This window comes from Narcine bancroftii, chromosome 11, assembly GCF_036971445.1.
Source record: "Narcine bancroftii isolate sNarBan1 chromosome 11, sNarBan1.hap1, whole genome shotgun sequence".
NCBI classification, from domain to species: domain Eukaryota; kingdom Metazoa; phylum Chordata; class Chondrichthyes; order Torpediniformes; family Narcinidae; genus Narcine; species Narcine bancroftii.
The window spans coordinates 75,361,619-75,383,551 of NC_091479.1; the positions used below are offsets into that span (position 1 = coordinate 75,361,619).

At 41.0% G+C, this 21,933-nt stretch overlaps 1 protein-coding gene across 7 annotated transcripts in view; it reads right to left on the reverse strand.

Moving 5' to 3' along the window:
* The window catches only part of kiaa0930, a 76,710-nt gene extending 61,396 nt beyond the window's left edge, over nucleotides 1–15,314 (reverse strand). For 2 of the 7 annotated variants that reach the window (XM_069903466.1, XM_069903465.1), the window contains exons 1-2: nucleotides 14,894–15,311; nucleotides 3,131–3,279 (exon numbers count right to left, since the gene is read on the reverse strand). In XM_069903466.1, coding sequence (XP_069759567.1) covers nucleotides 3,131–3,279; nucleotides 14,894–15,017 — 273 coding nt within the window. In that variant the 5' untranslated portion in view covers nucleotides 15,018–15,311. Of the gene's footprint in view, nucleotides 1–3,130; nucleotides 3,280–4,650; nucleotides 4,893–12,653; nucleotides 13,215–13,932; nucleotides 14,245–14,893 lie in introns of those variants that run through there. The other 5 variants (XM_069903467.1, XM_069903464.1, XM_069903468.1 and 2 more) reach the window with 5 other exon arrangements.
* Between the last annotated feature and the right edge of the window lie 6,619 nt (nucleotides 15,315–21,933).

The window sequence follows — 21,933 nt, forward strand, 5'->3', positions numbered from 1 at the left end:
CGAGTTTCTGGTTGCATGTCATTTCAGCTCCCCTTCCTATAATTCCTATAACTGCCTTCTCTACTACCACAGTGAGACGAAATACAAACTAGAAGAGTTCCACCTGGGTTGAACTTTCCAATTTCATCTAATGCACTCGTGTTCTTTTCCCATTCCAATCGATCCATCCTCAGAGGAAAAATGTTCCCTTTCGTCTCTTTTTGAATCTTTCTACCCCCCCCCCCTTAAAACTATGCCCTTTATTTTTAGACTCCAACCATGGGAAAAAGACAATGTCTATTAACCTTATTCATGCCCCTCATGATTTAATACATATTTATAAAGGTAACCCCCCCCACTAATGATCCAGGGAGAAAAATCCTCATCTCTCCAGCCTCTACTTATAATTCTAGCCTGCCAGTCCCGATCACATTCTCGTGAATCATTTCTGCATCCTATGCAGTTAATGACATCCTTCTAATAGTTGGGTGACCAAAACAACAAAGCTCCAAATGTGGTCTCACCAATGTCTTGTACAGCTGTAATGACATGCCAGCTCCTGTAGTCAATACCTTGGCAGATGAAGTACCCCAAAACACCACCCTGCCTACTTACGATGCCACTTTTATATAAAAATGTATCTGTATTCCTAAGATTCTCTATTCTATAACATTCCCCAGTGCCCTCCCATTTACTGCACAAAACCTGCTGTGGTTTAACTAACAAAGTCCAACACCTTACACTTGTCAGAATCAAATTCCATCAGCCATTCCTTGGCCCACTTTCCCAGTTCATCTAGAACTTGTCAGTAGATGCTATTCAAAGTCTGGCACTTCATTCTTTAATCAGAGAGTGGATTTAAATTGAAGGCAGAATGAAACAACTTCCTCTATGGTCACTTCAAAAGACAAGTTGACGGAGTTAGATCATACTGCCCTGAATGGTCTTCATTTCCAGAGTAATGGTCATTGTGACATGCAACATCTGTACTCCTGTTGAAGTATACATGTTGTTTCCATCAATTAGCAACCCATGATGAGAATGTATTCAGACCAAATGATTTTTTATTAAAACAAATACACACTTTGATCTGAAAATAAATGGGTCGCAAAGAAGACTAGAGACACACACAAAAGACCATTAGCTACAGTATTTGCATTTAGAGCTCAAATTCCATGGAGTGCATTTCCTGGGTAACATCCAATCCAAAATAACTCATAATGGAAGTAATTAAAGTCCGTAGCAGAGAATTGTATTGTGGCCTATTACTCAGCTCATGAATAATAATTAGTGTAGACTCACTCCCTGGACAATTACTGCTGAGTTGGAGTTTGTGCAGCGCTGAAAAATGTGTTGAGGGAAATCCCAGGCAGGATTTGGCTGCAAAATTAATTCTGCTCACAAAGCCTGAAAGTATTGCTGGAAACTCATACCCAGGAGATGAAGCAGGCAGAAAGATGCTTTAGAATTCAGAAAGGTTTTATCCTAATGCACAACCACAGATTTACAATAGTCTATGATTTTGCCTTCAGGACCTTTTTTTTTTAAAAAAGGTCACAGCAGCAATTGTAATATGTTGCAACTAGACATCAACCAAGTGACAATTGGACAAGTAAAGAAACTCTTTTCATAAAGGTAGGATTCAAGGAGTAACTTGTTGTAGTGCTTAGACTTCTTAACTAAAGGAAGACATCCAAAAGCTTTCAGTGCTTGTGAATGCGTGCAGAAGGCAGCTGGTGATCAATTTGCAGACAGCTGTAAAAAAAAAATCAAATAAAAAAACAAAAAAAAAAGGCACAAACGGTCTCCAGGGAATCCTAACATACTGCAATTTTGCAAGATATACAACAATGGAATTGTCTTCTTGGAGCTGGATAAGGATTTTGTTCCATTTAAGATCAATTAAATATCAATCTTTGAACTTCAACAATAATTAATCTCCTACGGACAGGAAATTAAACCTGATGCTAGAAGTACTACTCAGTAATTCTGCTCAGATCTCCTGAACATGGGGAAAACAGCTTGAAGGCTAAGCGCGGTTCTTGCAATGAATATTTATACAGGTGAACCAACTGTTAAAAGAGGAAGAAACCCAAATTAATAACAAATTATAGTAATTCCTGACAGTGTAAATGAATAACAGTCAAAGACTTTAAAATTTATATTTTTTGGAAACAAATATGGGTGAGGTCTTCTTAAGATATGTGGTTCTATGTACCAACATCTTTTAAGAAGGAAATGCATTGATCTGTCAGCAGGAAGAATGCTGCAGGGAACTACCACACATGTTACAACTTGAATTTTGAATCTTATTCTGCAATGATATTTCTTCTCAAGTGAAGTAAAATTGCCAGGACCCAACCAGGATCCCAACCCACCCATTTCCCTGCCAGGAACTCAACAAATATTGACACCAGACACTTAACTAAATATTTTGGAGTCAGTGGATATTTGATTGGGTTCTCCCCTTCAAGTTTGCAGCAAAAACATGATTTCACTGAGAAATTATTTTAAATGCACAAATCCAATTAATTATTGGCAAGCAAATTGAAAGAGCTGGCTTTCATGACAATTCAGCGGGTAGACTTTCCCCAAAACTGGTGCACGCAAAATTATTGTCTGTATAAATATTCATTGCAAGAACCTAAAGTACAAGGCAGGGTTCCACTTAATTCTAGGTCAGCTGTTTCTGGGTTTGTTCTGCTCCATAAATGCAGAAACATGAACCCTGATGTTATCACAGAGAGTTGTGTGTGCGCATGCGTGTAGGGAATACAATTTTCCCAAAGACATGTTTATTGGCAACTACATCTGTTCTCTCATGGACCGATGCAACAGATCTGATATAAAATAGGACGAGTATTCAAACACCTGTCAATCTTTCCGCCTACATTTCATATACTGCTCAGTGACTACATTCGAAAGTTCATCATCAGCTATAAACTACACCGATTTGGTCTAACATTGAGAGAACCAAGACCCCCCCCCCCCCACCCCACCACAAAAAAAAGCTTTTTCAAAACCCTGAAGGGAAAATCTAGATACAAAAAGTTCACTTACCAAGTTGGCTGGTTGAGGAGTTCTGAAACCAATACACAAATTAATTAATAGGACTTTTTTCCTGAATGGATTTCACATGTAATGTCCATACCTGCTTCTCATCACTGCTGTCTGGACCGGCAAAGGTCAACTTTCGACGAACGTAGAATAACATATCATCCTGTCTTGGGGCCCACTTCTCCATGAAGTAAGTTGAAAACATCCAAGTCCAAAAGACAATTCGATCATCTTTGAAGCAGCCTACCAGCAAACAAACAATTGGAGGTTTAAAGAAATATTTTCCTCAACATCTTGTGTAATTAACTTTTGCCAACAGGTTCAGCCAATAGGCTCTGCAAGCTCTTTGCTTTCCTCCCTGAAAATGCTCTTTGCAAATGACAGTTTGACATCCATAGCACATTTTTCAATAAAATTAGCTCAAAATACTGTAAAAGAATCTAAGTCAATTAGAATACTGAGCAGTAGTAGAATTTTTTTTAAACTAACAACATGATAGAAGCCGATTCTGGTCATTGAAATGAGTGCTGCCCAATTAACCTACCAACAATTTTCAGGGTGGGAGGAAACCTGAGCACCTGGGGAAAACCCACGCAGGTCACGGAGAGAATATACAAACTCCTTTCAGGCGGCACCAGTTACGAACTCACTGACAGTTCCATTCACCATTTGAAAGAGTAAACGATAGATTTATCAGAACAATGTTGTCTGTAAATAGCTCTAAACACTGAATAAGATTTTGAAAGGTTAGTGAACATTCCTGGTTTGCCACATCACCAATTTATGAACTTATCTCCTCTGTAGACACACAACTAGATTAAAATTTCATAATGCACTGACTGAACAATTCCAATATCATAATTTTAATCCAATTACAACTACTAGTGTCTTCCAAAATCACTGTACACCTACTTCTCTTTAGTGTTTGAAATCAAGGTCAAATCTTTGACCTTTGTAAATCAGTAGCAGTCAATCTTGGATTCACTGAAAAGGTATACAAGGGGCACCCAAGCTGATAATTTACATCGTTTGGAAGTTTTCACATTGTAAGAAAACAAAATGTTTTTGTCAAATCTTCTTTGCAAGATGTGTCTATGCCAATAACAGGAACCAATGTTATCGCACTGTATACATTTAGTGGACTGACATGATCAAGTTGAAGTACAAACACCAAGTTGGTGATTATTGCAGATACACCATTTCAAGCAGAATATTATTCAGGATGAGTTGAAAACATTTTCAAGACTTTATTGTTCCAATCTACTGAACCTATTTAAACCAGGTTACCACACACTTCTTGGGCACCATTACAATTGATGCCTGTACCTCGCCCTGCTAAAATGAGATGTTGAAGCTATCTGTGAATGCAATGCTAAATTGGTCAGCACAAATTTTAGCTGGGTACTCCATCCAGACTAGATGCTTTCCTCAGATTCATTCTCCTGAAAGTCTGAATTTTGACAAGTTCAGAGGTCCAAATGCCAAAATTATCAGGTATCTCCTACATAGTAGGACCTTGCCTGTGGTTGAGACTATCTACAAAGCCAAGAATGTAACAAAGAAAAAAAGGTATGCCTTTTATGGAGCAAACCTGGCTAACTCTCTTCCCCTTACCGTGACAACACCATTAGAAAAGAATGTAACTGGTGGCAGATCAATTAAAATTTTGCTCCCAAATCCATTGGATTGTACAACTTCTTTTCTTTGGCTTGGCTTCACGGACGAAGATTTATGGAGGGGGTAAATGTCCACATCAGCTGCAGGCACGTTTGTGGCTGACAAGTCCGATGCAGGACAGGCAGACACGGTTGCAGCGGTTGCAGGGGAAAATTGGTGGGTTGGGGTTGGGTGTTGGGTTTTCCTCCTTTGCCTTTTGTCAGTGAGGTGGGCTGTTGTACAACTGCAGTCAACAGAAAGAATATAAAATACTTCAAACTATCCCTTTAACTGCACAGATGCATGAAAACTTCATTAAAGAACATTATTACAATTTTGGACACAAACCCAAATGGTAACATCACCTTTCAATTTTAGTAAAATGCTCTAATATGGATTGTCAATGATAAAGTGAATGTTGAATCAACAAATTTGCTTTGATTTGTTTTTGCAGCTGGATGGAGTTTTCCAGTAAAAACATTTAAATCACACCTATATAGCACAGTGTTGTCGGCAAGCAAATCCACCCTCCAAAAAACTTTCTTGAACAGTCATAATCATGTTGTGATGTTGAAGAGCAATTTGGGATATTTGACTTCAGCTTAAGTTATTGGAAAGGCCTATCTTATAAAGTCCTTTCTTATAAATCCTAGATTCTTCATTTGATCACAGACCACATTGTGAACAATACACAAATGTGCTGGAGGGACACAGCACGTCATGTAGAATCCCTGGAAAACAGTGGGAAGAGTTTCTTCCTATTTCCTGGCAAAGCCACTGATGAACATTATTTAACCCTTCTGTCCTCCAAGGTGAAGACTGAATTTATTACGTGCTGTTACAAAAAGTGTACCAGGTTCTGGATTAAAAAAAACTTTGACGAGACCTTGGATACTTATTTTGGAAAAATCTTATAATGGATAAATTCTGTACCTTCACACCAAACTTGGCCAAGTCAATTACCTCAAGAGATTATACATCCTGGAACAATGAATACCCAAATCAAAAAGGTGCCCAACCCCAAACAATGTCCAAAGTGTTACAAAGGTTTCAGTCATTCTATCAAGCCATGACTCTGGAATGAAAGCAGGCTCCCAGAGGGTTACTTTCAGGTTGCTTCCTCTATCAGGTTAACAACAGGCTGCAACAGTATTCAACGGATGGCATCTGTGATCTTTCTGACACTGCACGTACCAGCAGTTTCAATTGCTCATTAATACCAACTATGGTGACAGTTGGGAATACAACAAAAGCTTGGAAACTGAACAAAGATCTAATCAAGGAGCAGAATTATCAAATCTCAACATGTGGTATAGTAAGCGTCATGTCATAGACAAGAAGTAATAGAAATTCACCAAGACAATAGTATCTTAAAACAATTTTTTTTATTAAAAACTATTAATAATAATATCTTATCTTGAAACTTAACACCAACTATGCATACACGTGTGCATGGATTATCCAAACTATTACAGCTTAGGCACAATTCTGAAAAGTCAAATTCAAAGTTCAGTCTTAGAAAAGTAATTATGTAGAGACACCAAATCAGACTTCTCAAAACTAATTCTTGTCGAGTTGCTTTCAGAGAAATGTTTCTTCATATGAATGATCTGTCATTACTTCCCCCTTTCTTGCATAGGGGTTAGAAAGTTTGTGACCGCCATGAAGCTTTCACAGACCCAGATTAGGGTTTTAGATTAAATAATCATCAAAATGGTCATGATCCAGATGCAAGAATTATCTTGTTTTCTTTACCCAAATATGGGTCAGTCAGCAGTGACCATTACAATCTTAATAAAGAGAAATAGCAGGAGTGACCATCTTCTCCCAATGTCACTTTCATTCTGCCTTCAGATGATTCTCTGATGAACTAAAAATGTTGCTTTCTGAAGTGTCTTAAAAATCACATAACTGGCTTGAACAATACTGTTTTAGTTTCATTTTTTTCCCCAAAAGCACGAGTCATTATGGCAAATGGCCTCCTGCTTGACCAGATGTCTTTCCATTAAACAGGTGTCCTTCTTAGCAAACATTCATTGTTTCACGCTTTCAATGGAGAACAATAATGCTGGTTTTATGAATGAATGTTGGTGCCTTTGAGTCTGGGTTTCAAAGTGTATTCTATGTGCATTTCCCTGTCCAACCCCCAAAGTAATTTTGCTAAAAAAATACATAGAGTTTTAAAAAAAAACAGAAACTTGTTACACAAGACTCAATTCTGTATCTAAATGTCTGTATGCAAACAGACTGGTAAAAATACAAAATTCTTGACATAGACTTGAGATAATGAAATGAATGATGGGTAATTATTCTGTGATGCTATTTACAGAGTTGTTTCATTGACTTTAGAGGCAAGCCACTTTTGGATCAACCCATGATGGATTTCTGACATGTAGTCAGCCCTGCAATATAGGAAAATGGCAATCAATTTTCACATAGCAAAACTCCACAAATAACACAAGATGAATAGACAATTTGAAAGGTGCCTAGTGCACAATACAGTGGGAATGGTTTCCCTGGTCCATCAAAGAAAATGTGCCATGGGATCTTTTATGTTCACCATGAACCCAGACAACATCTTGGTTTAATAATTCATTCTGAGCACTGCACCTCCAACATGCACCACAGCCAAGAGATGCAGGAAACGTTGGATTTCTGTTTTCATATCTCCGGAATGGGCCTCAATTGCTACATGGTCCAACTCAGAAGCTAAAGTACTTCTAATTGAATAATGGCTTGAATTCAAAAGGGACATGTATGCTCTTGTGGATGAATTAGTGAAAACTGAATCACAGATTTAACAGTAACCAGAATTAATGTTATTCTTTAAAACAAAGCATTTGAGTCAAATCAAGTTTATTATCATCCAATTGCACGAATACAACTCAATGAAACAGCATTCTCTGGTCCTTGGCAGACATATCCTGCATATAATGGTCTGCATGTGCGTTAAGTATTCAGGTACACTGAAAAATTAATAGATGGTTTCATGAATACAAGAGTAATTTATGCTGGCTCTGATACTCCTGAATCTCTTTCCCGATACTAACAGTTGAAAGATGGTGTTTGCAGAGTGGAAGGTGTCCTCATAATATAGCTACATAATAGGAAACCAGGACAGAATGAATGGTTTTCTAAACTTGAGGGTGGTAGGAGGCAGAAGAAAATATTGTCCATCAGAAGATGTTAGTTATATTAACCTGATATTACCTGGAATTTAGATGATGAAAGATGATTCCATTAAAATGAACAAGGTTATGAAGATTGACAAGTTAGATCTTAGAAAAAGGAATAGGACAATTTAAGATTGTGAAGAGAAACATTTTCACTCCGAGCCATGAATCATTGAAATTCTTCACCACATAATGTACAATGTTCAGAGGTCAAGTGAATTCAGGAGAGAGAGAGATATATTTTTGGATGAACACATTTTCAAGGGATACTGCAGTAAACTGAAGTGAGGTCAGAAAATCAGCCAACATCTTGTTGAATGACAGAGTAGATTCAAGGGGCTGAACCCCACTTTCTTCCTCCCATTGCAACTTGCACTTAAAAACAAGCCCCCATGATCGGAGCACATTCAAGATGGTGTTGCCTGCTGTCACATTATTGCTTCAACAATTCACCTCCTCAGGGAGGTTTCTTGGAAAATAAATACCGTCTCCTTCAAAGAGCTGCCCTCATATTATTCTTAGGGAAATATCACATCCAAACAACAAACTGTAAAAAAAAAAAAAATCGACAATGCTTCCGCACCAAGCAATATCACCTCCAGAGCACCACACATGTGGAACTTGAACAATTTATTTAAAATGAGACACCCAAGAAGATCAATAAAGTCAGTCAAACACTCTGCTCTGACATTAATACTTCTTTAACATATTTTTCATATCCTGCCTATAGTAAGCAGGATATCTCCGTAGAAAACAGGTTTGGTCCTCTCCTTTGAATAAAATGCATACAAATTATTTTGCCTCATCAAATCACAGCCAAAGAAACAACTCAAGTCATCCATTAACCATTTCCTGTAAAATGGTAATTAGCAACAACCAACAAAATGCATGCCCAATACCCCCATCCAACTTGGATATTTACACTCCAAGGGCCAAGCATAAGCATTTCATACGAAGTGCCCACTGTCTCGCTCTGCAAATTCTGCTCCTGATCTGCAGCCACTTCCCACAGTGCAGGAGCTCCGCACGTTACAGATGGCCCAACTTGCAGAAATGTCCCAGATTTTTTTTTAAAAAAAAGCATTTTTTCCCCTCCCCCAAGATGAATATAATGTTCTGTGGTATTCATTAATGACTGAATACATTTAATTATGGTAGTGTGAGGGTAAATACTTCATTAATTGAAAGAAATATAATAAGTGTACACAGAACAATATGGCATGGGCACTATAGAAAATGGAGAGGTAAAACAGAGTCTACAGACACCGTGACTGAAGTTTAAAAACATGTTGGAAGAACTCAGCAGGTTAAATAGGTACATAACCAACGGATGTACTTTCATCATTACCTTCATGAAGGGCTCAAGCCCAAAACATTGGTTATGTAATTTTATCTTTGCTATTCAAAGTACACGATTTGACCAGTTGAGTTTCTCCAGTATTGTGGGTTTACACAGAAAATGGAGGATTCTGATTCATAGCCAAATATGGACGTGAACAGTTCTTAGCAATAGATCCCTTATGTAACCCGGGATCACCTGCATTTAATTAATTTTTATAAAAGCACATCATATTAAGAGATGTTGAAGCATTCCCAATACAAGGCAAGCAGGTTCCTGACAACTTGGATATAATGCATATTAGAGTCTAATTTAGCAGAAATTTATAAATAGCCTTCAAGGCATACAAAGAAAACTCCTCACAATGAAAAGGAGAACCACAACTACAGATGCTGGCATCTTGAGCAAATAATGATGAATTGGAAGAACTCAGCAGGCCAGGTAGCATCAAGGGGTAGAAATGAGCAGTCCACATTTCAGATTGGGACCCTTTATCAAGTCTACCAGGGTAACACCTTGACATGCCTGATATCGCCCCATCTTACTTTCATCTCGATAAAGCACCCCTATCAGAAACATTGATCAAGCATTTCTACCTAGAACATTACAGCACAGAAACAGGCCCCTTTGGCCCATCTAGTCTGTGCCAAACCATTTGGTTTGCCTCGTCCCACTAATCTGCACCCAGTCCATAGCCCTCCATATCTCTCCCCCCCATTTTCCCCTTTCACTCTTAACCTATGTCCTCTCACCTACTCTCATTCAAAAAAGCCTACCTACTCTGTCTATCCCTTCTTAATTTTGGATACTGCTATCAAATCTCCCCTCATTCATCTACACTCCAGGGAATAATGTCCTAACGTGTTTAACCTTTCACTGTAACTCAGTTCCTCAAGTCCAGACAACATCCTAGTAAATCTTTATCTTATTGATATCATTCCTGTAGTTCGGTGACCAAAACTGCACACAAAACTCAAAATGTGGCCTCACCAATGTTTTATACAATCTCACCATAACATCCCAACTCCCATACTCAACACTTTGATTTATGAAGACCAACATGCCAAAAGTTGTCTTTACAACCCTATCCACCTATGATGCTGCTTTCAAGAAATTATGTACCTTATCTGTATTCCAAGATCCCTCTGTTCTACTGGACTCCTCAGTGCCCTACTGTTTATATCCTTTCTTGGTTTGTCCTTCCAAAATGCAACATCTCAGATTTGTCTGCATTAAATTCCATCTGTCATTTTTCCAGCTGGTCCAGATCCCTCTGCAAACTTTGAAAACCTCTTCACTGTTCATAATACCTCCAATCTTAGTGTCATCTCCAAACTTGCTGATCCAATTTACATTATAATCCAGATCATTGATACAGGTGACAATCAACAATGGTCCCATCATCACTCCTTGAGGCACACCACTAGTCACAGGCCTCCAGTCTGAGAAGCAATCATCTACCACTACTCTCTGGCTTCTCTCATCCACCCATTGTCAAATTAGTTCATTACTTCATGAATACCTAGCATCTGAACCTTCCTGACTAACTTCCTTGTCAAAGGCCTTAGTAAACTCCATGTAGACAACATCCACAGTCTTTCTTTCATCAACTTTCTGTGTCAAGAGAACATGGATAAAACAGACTGGAGGATTGTTGCAGAGTTGATCAGAGTCTAGATAACCCAGTGTCAGTGCAAGGAAACAATAAGAAGCAGGAGGAACTCGTGTGCCAGGCAGAATCTAAGATATTCCCTTGGACCTTGAGGGAGGCTAGTGTAGAAATTGCAGGGGCTCTGGCAGAAATATTTAAAACATCCTTAGCCATGGGTGTGGTGTTGGAGGGAGGCTCACATTGTTCTGTTTTTTTTTAAAAAAAAGCTCCAAAATAAATCTGGAAATTATAGGCTGGTGTGCCTGATGTCAGTAGTAGGTAAATTATTGGAATGTTTTCGTTTTCTTAGAGATCCCATATACTATTATTTGGATAACCAGGAACAGATTAAGGATAGTCAAAATGACTGTCCATGGTAGGTTGTGTTTAACCAGAAAAGAAACACTGATGTGTACAGTTTCTTCACAGCCAGCTAATATTACCTAAACCAGCCATTCACAACCATTTTTTTGTCAATTGCCAGGCTTTCCCCCCCCACCCCTCCCCCATACAGGCTCTGCTCAAAGTTTATGGGTCCCCTTCCCAATGAGGCAGTCAGCTTTTCAATGTTTCCATTCTCTCTCTCTCTCTCTCTCTCTCTCTCCCCTACGCTACATTAAAAAAAATTAAATATTTATGTCAAGTGAAGCAAAAACAAGGCTTTTACTAAATATGCTGTGGCCCTGGCTGGGGGGGGTTTGAGAATAGCCAACCTAAAGAATTAACTTATAACCAGTCTTCTTTATCAATAACACACATTACTTCTTTGTAAAAACTCAATACATTTGCCAAACATGGCAACCCTTTCACCACATTGACTCTGTCTGATTACCTTCAATTTTTCCCAGTGCCCTGCTAGAATATCTTTAAAACAGCTTTCAACATTTTCTGAATGACTGATGCCAGTCCAATATTCCAGTGGCTTCTTGCTTTCCATGCCCCTTCCTTTTAGAATAAATAAAATTTGCCAAGTTCCAATCTTGTGGAACCTTCGCAAAATCTAGGGAATTTTGAAGAATTAAAACCCATGCATCACCAGCCACCCCTTTGAAGTCCTATGATAAGATTCATCAGAACATCAATGTGATCTCCCCAATAAATGTACCCCACCCCCTCCCCAACTCCCAAATTTCCTCATCCATTAAAATTCTCCATTTAAAGCTTAAGAGTTTGAATGACATAGGAATCCCTGGCAAATTTCTACAGATCTCTGGTAGAAAGTGTGTTAACTGGCTGTATCACAGCCTGGTATGGGAATACCAACACCCCCGAGTGAAAATTCCTGCTAAAGGGTGGACACTGCCCAGGAGATCACAGGCAAAACCCTCCCCACAACTGAAAACATCTACAGGGAACACTGTTGTCACAGAGCAGCAGCAATCATCAAGGATCCACATCACCCAGTACCTACTCTGTTTTTGCTGCTACCATCAGGAAAGAGGTCTAGGTGCCACAAGACTCACACCACAAGATTCAGGAACAGCTGCTACTCCTCCACTATCAGACTCCTCAACAACAAACTCAATCAGACTTATTTAAGGACTCTTACTTGTGCACTATATTAATTTTTTTATCTCTCTCTGTATTGCAGTGTGTTTACATCATTTATTTGTTTCCATGTGTACATTGAGTGCAATTTTTTTGCACTAAAAGTAAGATGTAATTCTGCCTCGCCCGCAGGAAAAAGAATCTCAATGTCCTATGTGATGTCATGTATGTACTCTGACAATAAATCTGAATTCACTTATTTCTTTCAGATAAATTAATCAGAATGCAAGATTAAAGAGCAGTGCCTTACCTTCTGACAAAGGATATTACATTGGCAGGCTTGAGACGAAGTTTAACAATGACAGTTGGAAATTTTGCTTTTCCAGATACATCTGTTCTAGAGCAGTCTTTTGTTTGTTTTCTTGTTAGCACCAGTAAATTAAGATAACTAATGTGCAGTGAGCAACTAAGAAGTTGCAACATTTTGTGCCATGTAATAGTCAATTTACTTGGAAGTGAATGATTCATAATTACACTTGTAATATCCAGCCTTTCAAGTCTTCCAAGCCAGGTTTTCATTTCTCCATAGAGATCCAATGATACGGCAACAAATAGAAACAATTATTGCATGATTAACCAGAATATTCCCCGAGCTGCCTACAACCAGCTGAGAGGGACAGTTCCAAACTGATTTCATCTTTAATTTTTCCATCGGAGGTGGTCACTGCCTCTATTTCTCATGCACATCATCATCCAAAAACTTGGCAGGTCTTCCCACATGCAATGCTGACAACAGCCTGCTTGATTTTTCCCATGGTCTCAAAATTGTTAAACAGTTTGTTCGATTTCTATTACTAAATGAGCAGCAACTTTACCTAACAACATACCGGGAAGATCAAAACAATGGTCTTTTGTGATCATCATAAGCCAACACCCTGGCCCTCAACTTACACATCTTGGCAATCGCCCGAACTAAATTTTTGCATCCTGAGATGAGCCTCAGTTAAACTGCCTTGTGTTTGGTTCTACTGAAGTCTATCATAGCTGTTGTTGTAGTCCATACATTGTATTGTCTCAAGAATATTCCAACATATTTTTGCTGTTCTTCATACACTGGAGGTTGAAAACTTTTCTCCCATTCTCCTAAATGTGTCACTTTCTTCCCCCCCAACATCAATACACATCAAGGTCATTTACAACATTTGAAAATTCTCATCTTAGTTTACAAAACCCTCCATGAATTTTCCCTCCCCTCCAGACCAATAACCTTTCAAAATACACACAAGGGTTTCTAATATTAGTCATTTGACCTTTGTTAGCAGACCTTACTCTATTCTTCTAATATTACTTCCTTAAATTCTCTCCCTTTCAAAATATTCCCTCAACCTTTTGATCATGATCTCAGTAATTTTTGTTTGATAATGTGTTTGTGAGGCATTTGCCAGCTTAAAAAAGCAACATAATAGGTAAGGGTTTACATTGCTGTCATAAGTTTGCACAGTAAAAAAGGATCCGCAAGTAATTTCACAAAGACTCATTAAAAACTGCAGATCATCTTAAAAAATCTGCAACAGGTAGACAGGAGGCACCTGGTCCAGTCGAGCCATCTGCCCATGAGAAGGGACACATTGAACAATGACATCATCCTTTCCCCTGCGAATGGCCGACCATGCGCAGGCTCGCCCTCGCCGCGCACTCTGGGAGACGTAGTTCCACCGGGTCCGCTCCCTGTCACACTTGCTGCGAACTCGATTTGCCGTGAACTGCAGCTCCCAGGTGGCACTGCGCTTCGGCGCATGGTCAATGCACACTTGCGGTTCCCTTTCCGAATTGCCTATTACCTCATCCTGAGGTCGACAAGGTAACGGAATTAATGAACTCGCCAGCGCTGAGGTGATTCTCCTCCTCCACCCCCCGCCCCCCACAAAAGACATTAGGACTCCCCCTTCTGAGAAAGGATACACCTACCTGCCAGCAGCCTCACCCCGCGGTGGGGTCGTAATAATGAAAGCCTGATCTGCTGAATGCCCAGCGATTGCTGGGGGTCAGTCCCCGGGCTGCTGGGGGCAGGGCATTAACCTCAGATGCTGACACACAACCCGCTCGCCCTGGACCCTCTGGATCCAGCCCTAATAACGTAGTGTAGCTTCGAACCACGAAATGCAAAAGGACATTTAAATTCGGGCATTAAAGAGGGGGTGGGGGAAGATCCATTCAAACCGCCCTGGGTCCACTCACCCCCCCCCCCCCACCCCCCCAGCCGGTTTTCCTATCGGATCCTGAGCAGGTCGCCAGAGGCGGAGGGAGGGCACAGGCGAGATGCATGCAAGCGGATTTGAGTGGAGGCGAACAACACATTGCCGGCGCCACTGAAACCAACTTTGGCTTCTCGGAATCTCCCAGTGAACCGTTTCAAATGGGCCACCGAGCCCGGCGGCGAATGCTCGCCTGCCTGACAGCAAGTATGGTGCAGACGGCTCTTCTCCTGCTCAGGAACAGCCCCCCACCCCCCGACCGTTCAAGACGAGGCAAGCGGTCGCTTTCACTTACCCAGCCCGCTCATCTCCTGCCGGAGGCTTGCCCGGATCCGCTCCTCCTCTATCGCTGTTAGCATTTTGTGCAGCGACCCATCCTCTCCTTCCTCTCCACTTCGGGCCGATTGAATGGATGCCATCCCTGACCCTCTGACACTCTTCTCATTGCAGGTGTTCTTCCTCCTGCCCGCCTTATTCCCTGACGCCGGCTGCCCTCGGACTCTTACTCGCAACTGAAGGGGTGCGAAAACGTCGGTGGCCTCACCCGAACATGATTTTTTTGTATTAAGAAAGGGCGATCTCCGAAGTACAACTGACCGACTGAGACAGACGAGTACAACTCACTTCCGTCCCTGCGATCAGCTGAACCATGGAAGGAGGTAACATCAATTCTGCTTCCTGCTCGAAGCAGCCAATTGCACGCTCCACACATCCAGACTACACGAGACCTGACCCCGAACAAGTGTCGTCTTAAGTAGCAGTCTTTCCAACCCAGAAGGATTGTCACTCACTCCCACATTCTAATACACGTACGTCCCTTTAATTGGACGTGGCTAAATAAATCATTAAATCGTAAAAAGACCAATGAAACTATTGAAATAAGTAACAATGGCATTGATACTGTCCGCGTGTTGCCGCTGTTTGCCTCAGTTGGCTGATATCTATGTTAACCTTGCGAGAAACAGAAGTACCTTCACAGAATTTGCTCGAGACAAAAATTGAGAACAAAGAACTTTTATTATACTATTACAACAATGCAAAGTTGGGTGCTTCCCCTTACCCTGGGAATACACACAGATACTGGGGCTGACCCAACTTTTTTACATTTCATTTCAGTACAGAGATACCTTCCCCCCAACATTCTTCTGCCTCCTGGATTGGTTTAGCATTAGGTAATTCTGCCCACGTGGATTCTAACTTCTTATCAGTTTATGTGTCTTCCTGCAAACTTGTTAGCCGGAGAAGTATCATGTCTTTGTTCTTCACTCATTAATCAATCCCTAAGACTTGCTAAAGCTATCTACTTGTTATCCTGTTTTGAAGATCCTTAGTTTATTACACTTTTACAACCCTTCCTCTCATTCCAGCATCCCTTCACCCTGATTTAACCCATAATACTTCATCTCTAATGAGCACTTGCTTGACTCCTCACATTCCAGTATCCCTTCACCTTAAGTTAACCCATAATACTTTATTCTTAATTGGCACTTGCTTGACTCCTAACATTCCAGTATCCCTCACAACCTGATCAATGAAGCAGGGGACTTCACGATCACTGAAAAAGCGCCCCGATGGAGAGGCATGGCAGTAGGTCGAGAAAGATCTAATTACATCCCGTTCAACAATAATCTAATTTCCATAAGTTAGATTTTCCAAAATGAATTTCGATTTTAAGGTCCAAGGCACGTGATTGTATTCTCTTAGCTAATCTCTTTACCCGATTGTTGTCCCCACTTGTTTTTTTTTTATGCATTCTCTGGTCGCAGAACTAATCGCATCAGGTGATCTCTTCTCCACAGCCTCCAATCTGATTATGCCCCAACAACGCACTTCTTGCTTCACAAAACAGGACTGCCCTATCTCTGCTCTTCCACCGTTTTGACAACTTCCAATTCCATAGATCCCACCATCTCATCCTGACATTGGATGTCCACAGTCTCTGTATGCGTCTCTCTCCCATCAAGAATATCTCTTTCTTTCTGGAACAACATTGTGACCAGTTTCCCTCCACCAGCATTCTCATCTGCTTGGCAGAATTTGTTCTCACCATTTGTGACACCTCTCATTTCTTTCACATCAGTGGTGTTCAATGGCACTTGCATGGATCCCACCTATGCTTGCCTATTTGTTGGCTATGTAGAACAGTCTTTGCTGTGAACTATGGACCTTAATATACAATCAAGGTTTAACATTTGTCGGCTCTTGGACTGCACTCGTTGGAGTACAGATGGATGTTGGGGGGGTGGGGGGGGGGAAAACGACACCTCATAGAGGCATTTTGAATGCTGAAAGGCCTGGACAGGGTAGGATGTATCCTGTGGTATGGGGAATCTATGACAAGAGGGCACACCTTCAGAATAGAAGGGTGTCAATTTAAAACAGAGATGCAGAAATATTTATTTTTCCAGATGGTCATAAGTCTGTGGAACTTGTTGTCTCAGCCGGCTGTGGAATTGAGGTTGTTGGGTGTATTTAAGGCAGAGATTGAGAAGTGTTTAATTAGTCAAAGCTTCAAAGGTAATGGAGAGAAAGCAGGGAGTGAGGCTGAGTGGGAGAATGGATCATCTTATGATTAGAATGGCAGAGAAGACTCGATGTAACAATGGGCCTACTTCTGCTCCTGCATCTTGTGATCTTGTGAACAGGACTTCTGCATAATCCTGCTTCAATAACCAGTATTGTTACCCTTTCAGAAAGAAGTCATTCTCTCGCTATAAGTAACTGTACATCGATTTGCATACTTCCTTATGACCAACTCTATGCAACTCAAAAAGAAATCCCATTTCCCCACTGATAAGGTTCCATGATATATATGAATACCAAATATACAAATTGTATAATAGACTTATACAACCAGCAAATAATGCACTCATATAGCATACAAATCTATAATTTGACCATGAATAATAACAATGCCTTAATGAAAGATAGTGATTCTCAATTAATGCTGAAAAAATTCTCAGACACTGCTGTGCTCTTTGGCCTGACCATCAACCTGAATAAGACTGAAGTACTCCTTCAGTCCGTGCCAAACAACAGCACCATAGAACTAAAAATCACTGTTGACAACACCCAGATGACAAATATAAATAGCTTCAAATACTTGGGAGCATCATCTCAAGTGATGGGTCTTTGGACAAAAAAATTGAGTCCAAGATCAGCAAGGCCAGCTGGGATCTGGGGAGGCATACCAGGGTGCTCAATCAACACAACAGCCACATCTCCACAAAGCTGAAAACTCCTCAGAGCTATGGTCATCCCTTCTCTCCTATATGGATGTGACACCTGGACTCTGTGCTGAAGTCACATCAAACAACTGGAGAAATTTCATATGCACAACCTTTGTTCCATCCTTGGCATTCGTTGGCAAGACTGTTTCTCCAACCTGAAGATCTTGGGTCATGAGAAGTCCACCGACATAGAGTCCCTGATCATTAGAGCCCAGGTGCTGTGGGTGGGACACAGCACAAGAATGGACGACCACCCTATGCCTTGCCAGCTGCTCTATGGTGAACTGAAGACCAGAAGAAGATCTCACAGTTGTCCACACCAGTGCTATAAAGACGCTGTGAAGGAAATCCTATGCTATTGAGACATCCAGCCAAGAGAACTAAAAGCTGGAGCTGCTGACAGATCCCACTGGCGCGCCCTGTTGTGCTATGAAGCCTACAGAAGTTTTGAAGACAGGCGCTGCCAAAAACTGATGGAAAACTGTGAATGGCATCACAAAGCAGCAGTCACAGTTATTATAACAATGGACTTCCAGTGCCCCCATTGTGCTTCCAGACTGGGACTGCCAAGTCACCAACATGTCCACAGATGAACTGCCCAACAATGTGTCTTCTTTGAACCGAAGGACTGCCAATAAACTGGAAAATGTAATGTTTGTTCGTTAAAATTTTGATAACTTTGTTGACACACTCCATATCAAGCTGAGGAAACAAGCAATTTCTTGGTGGTGTCTCCAGGGAATTCTGAAGAAAAATAAATAAATCACTTTCTGGTCAGATCTGTTCTCTGCAGTATTATTGTAGCTGAAAGCTGCTTTCATATTGCTGCCTGTAGTGTTCAAAAGAAATTCAAGTCAAGTTTATTTTCATCTGATTGTGCAAGTACAACCTGACAAAACAGTGTTCTCCATTCCATTGTATCTGGTTATTAATTCCAAAGTATCCTGTCACCATTCCCATGCTTCTCTTTCTCTGACTGTAAGAGGTGCTTCAGGGAATTTCTGCCTATGGAAAATCTGTCTGTCTTACAGCAGGCAAAAGCAATGTTGTGTAATATGACACTGTTTTATTACAGGACAATAAATTTAATCTTGAATCTTGGTATACAGTATTTGATTCTGTGATATCTTATCACCAATTGAGTGCTATTGCATTTGATTCCATGAAATCCTGGCATTAATTCCACTATATCTTGTTACCAATTTAATATCCTCAATCACTTCTATTCTGTCTAACCAGACAGCATCAAATTGACCACCATTTTCTGCTGAACCCCCTCCCCACTCTCTTTCCCTCATCCCTCGGTCTCTCTTCCTCCAGCCCCCTTTCATAGCTCCTGGCCCTCTCTTCATATCACATCTCGGCTTCTTTCTTTTCTACCTCCCACCTGTATCCACCTATTACCTCTCACCTGTTAGCCAATGCTCCTTCTCCTCCCCCACCTTTCTTTATTTGTGTCTGCCTGATTTTCAGCACTCCTGAAGAAGGGAGTTAACTGCCTTTTGCTTTTTATGGATGCTATATGACCTGCTGAGTTTCTCCAGCTCCTTTATGTCCTGTAATAATGTCCTTCTGCAAAATACATACGGCCTTATTCAGTTCTGTGGTATCCAATCACAAAGAATTCCCTTCTCCCCACCCCCCACCCCCCCCCAGCCCTTTCCCCAGGGTCGAACCAGGAGAGTGATGGGTTGCTTAGCGGCACCAGCTATGATTTTGATGGCCTGTCATAAACTGGATTCAGATGTACTGAAAAGCATCTGGGGGAGGGAGGGGATTAGTGTTGGCATGAATGATCCTCAAAGAGGATAATCCACTACCAGATAATCAGGACAATTGTAAAGACAGCAAACTGCTTGTTTCCTCAGTCACACAGATCAGGAAATCCCCCGTAATTTTCTGAATTATCAAAGCTATTATGATGGCAGTTAATCTCAGCAACACAGAGAGCAGTAATCACACCCTTGATGGCTTTATGGAACTTTGAAACAATAAATGTGCAGGTGTGGTTTAATAACTGATTGGAGCTGACACATATTGCTGATCATTACACATTAATAGCTGCTACTCAAGAAACTCCTGAACTCATTTTCCCAAGTCAAGCATCTAAACTCATCTGCGAATTTTGGAACAATTTTGCCCTTGAAGCAGTTCAAATTGTAGTTGAAAGTACAATTGGGAAATGGTTACTTAATGAGGCCAATTATTTTACCCATTTAGGATGGAGAAACACAGTGACTTCTGACATGCTGCACTGTGGTATGGATTGTGGAGAGTCATGTGGCCTCTCCGTCTGGAATCTGGTAGGAGTGTGGATTGTGGATTGTGGAGGTTCATGTGGCTTCTCTGTCTGGAACCTGCTCAGAATGCAGATTGCAGAGAGTCATGTATCTTCTCTGTGTGGTGCCTAGTCAGATGTCGCCTCACCTGCTAATCAAGGGTTAGGTCTGCACACCTGTGAGGCTGATGCATGATTGGCCCTTGCAGCTCATGTGTGACTGGTCTTCCAGGTGTCAATTAATGTTAGATCTGCCTACAGGTGAGGCTGATGCACGGTTGGTCTTTACAGGTCATGTGGACAAGTCCTGCATATGCATGTGCTCTCTCTCCACCCTTCTCTCTCTCTCTCTCTCTCTCCTGCTGCCTCCAAGCCATCCCTATGGCTGACAGCAGTGGCCCCATCAAAGATCCCCAGCAAGCGCTACACTTCAGACAAGCTTTATGTGTATGTACTCATTTATTTGTTATGTGGTACACCATGTATGTGAATGGTGGGTACTGAAAAAGAAAAACCCTCGTTTCTCAGTATACTGTGTTTGTGTACTGTTTATATCAGCCTGTGAGTGTGTTCCCTTTTTATTAATTCCCCTGTGTGTTCACCTAATAACCTGAATACACCTGGGATTGTCTGATCTCAGAAGCTAAACAGGCACAGGACTGGTCAGTACTTGGAGGGAAGCATGCCTGGGAACACCAGGTGATGTAGGATTCTGTGAGGCACGCTGGACAAAGTGGCAACTCTGTCTACCATATGGTAGGTGTTACAAGCCCAGAGGACCCCAAAACCCAGCAGCAATAGATATTCACCAACAAATGGTTACTTAAACATAAGTTGCTTTTCATTATCTTTAAACATGAAAACAGGGTCAAACTTTAACTTATTACTCTTAACTTACTTAACCCCCTTCTAATTCTAAGTGCATGTGTATGTAATATGTGAACAAGTTTAGAAAAGTTCCTTAATTCACAATCCAATCTCACTTCTCATTCTTCCAAGTTCACTGGTTGCAGGCAATTCTTATACTTTGCACAGAATTTAACACTTATGAGTTGAACCAGGCTTTGGTGCTTGAAAGGTAAATGGTTACTGCTCAGGAAGGTTCTTGTCAGTTTTCAGAGAGAGATTTGTTGTTCGCTGGACACAAACTGATTCCTTGTAATCAGCCACGTCAGAGTCTTGCTGAAGAAACAGAGAGAGAATTCAGTTCTACGGTTCAGCAGCAGCAGCTAGGACTGGAACAGGACAAGCTGGGAAGCTTGTGGAAAAACCCCATTTTGAAGATGGGTTGTAAATTCTTAGTTCAGCATGGTCAAAGCCCTTGTGGTCCATATAAAAGGAGAGCACTGGCTGCCTAATGTTTCACTTGAAATAAGGGAATCAAAAAAGGAACTCTCTGATGACCTGAAAGAAAGAGGTTATCATCTGGAAAACCCTGATGGGGTACAGACCAACAGACAAAAGGTGTAAATTGGATATAGCTAGGAAGACAGGAGAGAGGAAAAGTGAAAATTGATTGGGGGAGGGATGTTTTTGGCTCTGTGAAAGGAGGGAGTAAAAGGGGGAGAGAGAGAGACAGAGAGTGAGCCAGAGGAAAGGAGACACAGGGAAAGATGGGATGGGGGGCTAATGGAAACTTAATGCCATCCATTCAGAGGGTGCCCAGACAGGCTATGATGTGTTGTTGCTCATTTTGCAGGTTGTCTCGGTATGGCAGTGCATGAGACTATGGACAGACATGTCGGCAAGAGAATGGGGTGGTGAATTGAAATGGGTGGTGTCGGACTCTGGCTTTACCTTACTCTTAATTTAGTCTATGTGTAGTCT